The sequence below is a fragment of the Cebus imitator genome, unplaced genomic scaffold, assembly GCF_001604975.1.
Source record: "Cebus imitator isolate Cc_AM_T3 unplaced genomic scaffold, Cebus_imitator-1.0 Scaffold92, whole genome shotgun sequence".
Lineage (NCBI taxonomy): Eukaryota > Metazoa > Chordata > Mammalia > Primates > Cebidae > Cebus > Cebus imitator.
Window position 1 is genome coordinate 8,900,282 of NW_016107407.1, and position 7,720 is coordinate 8,908,001.

General features: G+C 33.7%; 1 protein-coding gene across 1 annotated transcript in view; it reads right to left on the bottom strand.

Moving 5' to 3' along the window:
- The window catches only part of YME1L1 (YME1 like 1 ATPase), a 43,122-nt gene that overhangs the window by 22,749 nt on the left and 12,653 nt on the right, over positions 1–7,720 (bottom strand). Inside the window, exons 4-7 of the mRNA XM_037740980.1 lie at positions 6,805–6,903; positions 4,029–4,138; positions 2,596–2,746; positions 1,714–1,865 (exon numbers count right to left, since the gene is read on the bottom strand). Coding sequence (XP_037596908.1) covers positions 1,714–1,865; positions 2,596–2,746; positions 4,029–4,138; positions 6,805–6,903 — 512 coding nt within the window. The remainder of the gene's footprint in view (positions 1–1,713; positions 1,866–2,595; positions 2,747–4,028; positions 4,139–6,804; positions 6,904–7,720) is intronic.

Here is a 7,720-nt window from a genome sequence, read left to right on the forward strand (position 1 = left end):
AAAATTCCAATCACCTTATTTCTTAGATGCAAGAAAGCAAAGCCTAGAAAAATTAAACATCTAAGAGACCTAACTTCACATATCAAATCAGAATGAGGAATAGAAACTAGGTCTTCTGGATTTCTAAACCATCTTCAAAAGTAAGTGATTCACATTAAAAAGACATATTTTAGCTGCTCTACCTATGGAGTAGCCATTCTATTTTAGCTGCTCTACCTATGGAGTAGCCATTCTTTTATTCCTTTACTTTCTTAATAAACTTGAAAAAAAAATTAAAAAATAAAAAGACATATTTGTACTTTCTAGTTAATAAAATCAAAAATTATTTTCCACTTCTCACTATAGTATCTAATGATAGAAATCTTATATCAATGTTTTTCAAACTTTGGTGTGAATAAAACTCACTTGAGAAATGTGTTAAAATGCAGGTTCTCAGGCCACAGCACCAAACTGTGTTTGAAAATTTGAGAAAGAGCCCAGGAGAATTTGCACTTTTAACAAACACTTTGATTATTCTGATAATAACTGGTCACAGATCTATACTTTGAAATACACCGCCTTAAAGTTAGCAGAAAACACTGACATACATTAATAAAAAATTGAGGCTTAACACATTATATTTTTCATATAATTTTCTTCCTCTGACAACTGTTATTACTTGCCCTCAAATGATCTATCACTTATGACATCATTAAGTACAAGCCAGACAGAAAATGTCTGATAGGACAGTAAAATATTTGAGATCAATTTTGGAGAACTATTACAAGGATTTCTTAAATCTTTCCCACTCAGGTAGAAACTTCCAAATTAGAGTAGCTTATAAATGAGTAAATTGAACACTTTCTAATTTCCTCAAACGAAGCCCAAAATACTGTTAAGATATGCTGAAAAATGAGTTGGTAAAATTCAGGGTAAGAGGAAATGCTTAATAAATCAAGAACACAAAAGTTTGGAGAGCACATTTAAAATAGCAACTTTAGAATGAACACTAATAGTTTTAGCCCACTAAAGTATTTTTTAAGAATCTATACATCGGGAGGCCGAGGCAGGCAGATCACATTAAGCTGGGAGTTTGAGACCAGACTGACCAACATGGAGAAACCCTGTCTCTACTAAAAACATAAAATTAGTCAGACGTGGTAGTGCATGCCTATAATCCCAGCTACTCGGGAAGCTGAGGCAGGAGGATCGCTGGAGGCTGGGAGGCGAAGGTTGCAGTGAGCCAAGAACACACCATTGCACCCCAGCCTGGGCAACAAGAGCAAAACTCTGTTTCAAAAAAAAAAAAAAAAAAGAATCTGTACACATCCTTAATATTAAAGAGAATATTTTTCACACAGGGTGAAAACTGCACAGTAGTTTAAAAGGTAATTAAAACCACTTAAGTGTGACACTAATACTTCATTTCAGATGAGCAAACTAGAAAAAAAAGGAAACATCTAATGTGATTTTATGAATAAACTGACTTTATTACTTTATCTTTGAAATAGAATACTATTTCAGCTTATATTACTATTATAAAATTCTTCCACACAATTTTAAAATTAATTAATTGATTATTTTCCTTTTACCCTGTTTACCAGGATAATTTTTAATTTTATAATTGGACAGGTACCATTTTCTAAAAATCTGGGAAACTAACCACTATTAGGAAGAAAAGCCTAGATTCTAGAACTACATTAATGTGGGCTTTCTTTAAGGCTCAGATTAGGCATTAAAAGGAATCATGTATTTAAAGAAATAAGAAACTAACAAGTTAGATAAATAAAAAAAGGTTTTACCAGACAAAAATGGGTTTTTTAAAAGTCCATAAATGCCTAATAGCAGCAGAATGAAGAGAATCAGACGCGTTCGCCTTAGGGAATCTAGGAGAGAAAGAAAAAGCCTTTTATCAAATGACATTAATGAAATGTGACAGCTGAATGAAATGCAAATGTTAGGTTATTGTTGATAATTGTATTTCATCAGATGCAATTTTGGAATCTGGCATTCTTTTTCACAACTGCTATGATTTCCTGTAAGTACCCTATTACAAAAAACTTCATTAAGGCCGAGCATGGGGGCTCATGCCTGTAATCCTAGCACTTTAAGAGGTCAAGGCCAGAGGATCACTTGAGCCCTGGAGTTCAAGACCGGCCTGCACAACATGGCAAGATTCCATCTCTGCAAAAATTAGCTGGGTGTGGTGGCACATACCTGTGGTACTAGCTACTCAGGAAGCTGAGGTGAGAGATAACTTTAGCCCAGGAAGTTAGGGCTGCAATGAGCCATGTTGCACTATTGCACTCTGGCTCAGGCGATGAAGCAAGACCATGTCTCAAAAAAAAAACAAAAACAAAAAAAAACAAAAAACAAAGAAACAAAAACCTTTATTAAGCCATTCACACTTCCTGTTCTCCAATTTGTTTCCTCTCTTGAGAAAGGGAAACCATCAGCAGTATCTCCAGTTCTACATAGATTAAGTTACAAACATAGTGGAATTTAATCAAAACAAAGATGGATGGTCTTAAAAAAGTTACTTAAAACTTAAATGTAGGACTATGACTTCCTTTCAGTTAGTCTTCTCAAACATGGACTGTTTTCAAATCAACTTACCATTGGTTTTTTGAGTGAGTGCTTGAGCTTTCAGAAAACCTTCTGCAAAACCAGTTTTAAATGCATCTTGGTGAGCTTCAGGTATATTTTTGGTTTTCATGAGTTTGTCCAAACTCTCAACATCTGATCCTCTGTCCCGCAAGAGAAACCCCTGAATACACAGACAACACATCAGTACTGGTTAACGTCAAAGTGACACTCCCCAATAATATTGTGACCACTCAAAAAAATTCACTAAAATTCTATAATTTTTACTGTCAATGTGAAGAAACAAATTAAGACTCAGCAAAGAATTAAACAACAACTAGGAAACTAATACTAGATCCTATTCCTGGATCAGTCAATTAATAATATAAAGAAAGTGGCATTATTCTCTGCTAGAATGCTATACTGAAAACAGATAGGTCATATATTATCTTAGGGTTTGATTGGCTTAATGTTCATATCCCTTTATGTCTGCTAGAGGAAAAATCTCATTAATTTACTAAATGTCTACTAAGCACCATTCACATACTTGGCTATAAGTTCTGAAGCTGTAAAGATAAACCACTGATCTTAAAGTTTTCAGTCTACTGGAGAAAAATATGTAAATAGCTAAGTTTCTTAAACCTTTTTGATATTATAAGTATTATGTATGGTGGTAAATAAAGGCTACCTCAGAAAGACAGGAAACACCTTATAGAGAATAAGACATCTAAAACATGGAATAAACCACCATGAACAATCTAGCAGAGGCATGAAACAATAGCCTTCAGTGCTCAAAAACTACAAGCAATCTTATATAAGACTTCAATGCTAAGAGAAGAAAAGGGAAATGGAGGGGGACATATTGAAAGGTGAGAAGAGAAACATGGCAGGTAGAGGGGCATGAAATTCCCAGTGCATCAGATGGAGGTAAGGAATAAAGCAGAGTAATGTAACTAGATCATCATTTTAGAAAGATTAATGGGTGGCAGTCTGGAGGCTGGACTGAATGCAGCAAGACTAGAGGCAAGGAGACTAAACAAGTACTCCTTAGAGTAATTTAGGCAAGAAATGGTTATAGCGCATCTATGACAGTGGAACAGATTTTAAAAATATTTAGGAGCTTAGATCAACAGGACTTTAGTGATTAATGGATGTGGGAGATAAGGCAAGATGGATAAATGTAGCTTGGCAGCCAGAATTTTAGCTTGGGTGGATGCTGCTCACTAATACAGAGAACACCTAAACAGGTGTATGTTTGTGGGAAAAAATCTAGTAAGTGGAAAGGCAAGTTTAAAGCCCAGAAGAGTTAGTGGTATAATGATTACACAGATTACTAATCCCTTATTATTAGTGGAAAGAAGGAAGAAAATCTATCAGCCAACAAAAGAAATCAGATATTGAAGCTCCTCACTGTTTTCAACAACTTGAAAGTATTTGCTTTTTGGATCATAAAAAGGTCTCATTACCTTCACAAATGATGGCGCTATATTCTGTGTTTCAGCTAATCTCTCGGAAGTGGACTGGAGACGTCGTGTTCTCGATTTCAAAGTTTTAAAACCCCGAGACTGTATGAAAACTAAATAAAACAATACCATTCACTGTCACTTTCAATTGTTACAGGAAAAGAAAAATACCTAAGATTCTAAAGTATGACACCCTACCTGTATATCCTAGTCTATCTAATTTGCCTGATGCTTCACTATATTTTCATTTGTTTCTTTCTTTTTTGTAGAGATGGGGTCTCTCTTTATTGCCCAGGCTGGCCTTGACCTCCTGGGCTCAAGCAATCCTCTTGCCTTGGCCTCCCAAAGTACTGAGATTAGGTGTGAGCATTTAAATCTCCCATGCCCAGCCTACATTTTTTTCTATCATCCTCTATTCAAAAGGAACTTTACTTTTATGTTGATAGGAGATAAAAGTAAATCGAGAAGTTAGAAGGTTATACAATATAATTTTAAAAACTATCAACTCTGATAAACTGATTTTTTAAAAAAAAAAAAAAAAAAAAAAGAGGAAGAAAGGAAAAAAAAAAGGCCAGGTGCAGTGGCTCATGCCTGTAATCCCAGCACTTTCAGAGGCTGAGGTGGGCAGATCCCAAGGTCAAGAGATCTAGACAATCCTGGCCAACATGGTAAAACCCCATCTCTACTAAAAATACAAAAATTAGCTGGACGTGGTGGCCGGTGCCTGTAGTTCCAGCTACTTGGGAAACTGAGGGAGGAGAAAAGCTTCAACCTAGGAGGTGGAGGTTGCAGTGAGCTGAGATTGAACCACTGAACTCCAGCCTGGTGACAGACTCTGTCTCAAAACAAACAAACAAAAACGAAACTTCAGCTAAGTAATTAAAATAGATTAAATCTGCACAACTAATTTTTACATGTTTTTGGTAATTACATGCTTTTTTTTTTAAAAAGATGAGTGTATCAAATTAGTGTTTTTTAATTCCTCAAGCCCCAATCTCACTTGTCAAAAGTATAATCTGTTAACAATTCTGACTACCCTTCTATGCATGTACCTACATGCTCTTTCTATAAAAACAACTCTAGAAACAGTACCAAATTTTTTTGCAATTTTCATTTTTCTTGAATTTCTTTTTTTGAGACAGAGTTTTACTCTCGTTGCCTAATATGATGTATGTTGTGTATTTCTTGTCAGGATAAAACATTTACTGGGTTTTGGAGAAACTGTAAATAAAACCTACTGCTAGAATACAAGAAAGCTATTGATTTTTATGCATTTATCTGGTATGGACAATGCAGTGAACACTTTACTTGGAACAGCCTTGTGGATGATTTTCTTGAATTTTCTGGTAAATAATCATGTCACCTTTATAATTTTAATTATAATTTTACCCCTTCCTTTAATTTATATGCGGCTCATTTCATTTGCTTTTAAATTATCTTGTTCAGAATCTCCAAATTAATGCTGAAAAAAACCAGGATACTACGTTTCTAAAATTAACAGAAACATGTTTTAAGAAATTTTTAAAGTTTCCTTCCATTTCCAGCTTTCTAAGAGTTTTCAGAAAGCACAGCAATTAAAATACATCATGTCTTTTTATCATACATTGCAATAATGACGTTTTTTCTAATCAACTAATATGATAAATTGATTGATTTACTAATAATGTTAAATTACTTCTGTATTCCTTAATCATGATACAATATTTTTAGCACATTTCTAGACTTGCTTTCTTCAGATTTTATTTAGGATTTCTGTTGTTAAGTGAAACTGACCTATTTTGTTCCTCTGTCATGCTTGTGAGTGTATATACATATATATACACATATCTATATACACATATATATACACACATATATATGTATATACATATTTACACATACATACATATATGTACAAACATATATATATATATTTTTTTAGACAGGGTCTTGCTCTGTCACCCAAGCTGGGGTACTATTTTGTACCTCGGCATCAATGCTTAAACCAGGAGTCTCCACAGATAGACTTCCCTCAATACACCAACACACACACACACACACACACATCTTACTAAAAAGGTGTTTTTTGCTAATTTACCTAAAGATTAAACATTATATCTGTTCTGTGATTGGCCCATTTCTGGCAATCTTCAACTGTTTATTCTATCCCATCCCAGAAGCCACTTTTATTGATCTGGGGCTGAGGATTTTCCCGAGATCTAATGGAAGCAGAAGTACTTACTTCTTTCATGAGACCCTATCATTAGTCCTATGAAGGTAGAAAATGTCCTTTTCATTTACAACTATCATTATCACCTGACATCTATCGCTAGTGCCTAGTATTCAAAAATTATATGAATATGTGCAAATCTGATTTTACGTCAATTTGATGTCACCTATTTTACAGCCTACTGAAAGTCCTCAAATTTCTAGTCCATTAATGAAATCCCTCTGTTGTTGCTCTTTCTCTCATATATATATATTTTATAATTTCAATGGGCTTTTGAAAGTGAGAATGAGTAAGCAAATGTGCTTAGTCAATTATTTTGAAAAAAGTGTAGATAAGTTCCCTGGAATTTGATTTATTGTGATGCTATCACACTCAAAATTCAGCTCCTATGTATTTTCCAGATTAAAAATTATACAGAAATACCAAAACTTATCAATTCCAAATACTCTTTAAGTCCTGTGAACTGCAAATGAATGTTTATAATCATTAATACCATTAAGAAAAACAAATCAGACTACAGTAAATAAATCTATTATTTTTTCCAAAACAGCTATGGTTGTTGCTTCATACCTGGCCAGTACTGAAGATCTGAACAAATGCTTTGAAGAGCTCTTGAATGATGTCCATACAAGCAAGAGGAACGTAAGGTACTAAATATATCTAAGTTACCTGGAGGAAAATTGCAAAAAGTAAATTTTCTAATTTTCAAACCAAAAAATCCTATGAAATATAAATAATTCTATCAAATATTAGGGAAATCACAATGTGAGTTTCAACTTTTATTTATCCATGATATGACTGTTTTTATGAAAATATCTAAAGCATTGCTAATTTAACTACTTTACATCTCACAGTTCTTCAGTTTACTAGCTATCACTTGTTGGTTAGATTATCTTTTTTAACTGGCATACAAATATAGCTGCTTATTAAACTAAATTCCAATTAACAGTGATAATAGATGTACTGTGTTTAGGTTAAAATTACTTTTAGTTAAGAATATAAAGAGATAAAGAATTGCTATTTCTTAAGAGACAATTTCAAAAGTGGTATAATAAAACACCATAAATCATAGCTACCCTCTTATAATAAGCGGGTTCATACTAGTCTGTTGAAAAGGGATGTCAACTTTATGAGTTTCCCTCTTAAAGTTTCTTTCCCTCTTAAAGTTTCCCTAGTCATTGGGTATAAAGAAAGGTCAAGTCATGACTACTTCACTGATTCTTCCTAATTCCTCTTCTTGACTATGGTGTCTCATCCTATTTTACATCCAAGATCCTAGGGAAAAGGTCATCATCAGCAACAACAGAAACAAACAGGGGTTATCATCTATTTGTGTGTACCAGTTAGAATTCAGGGACTCTTCAAAGTACCCTTAGCATCCAGTAAAAAATCCTTTCCTAATACCTCTGCCAGCCTAAATAAATCTACCAAGCAGCTGGTATTATGAGGAACAATCTTTTTTTTTTTTTTTTTTTTTTTTTTTTTT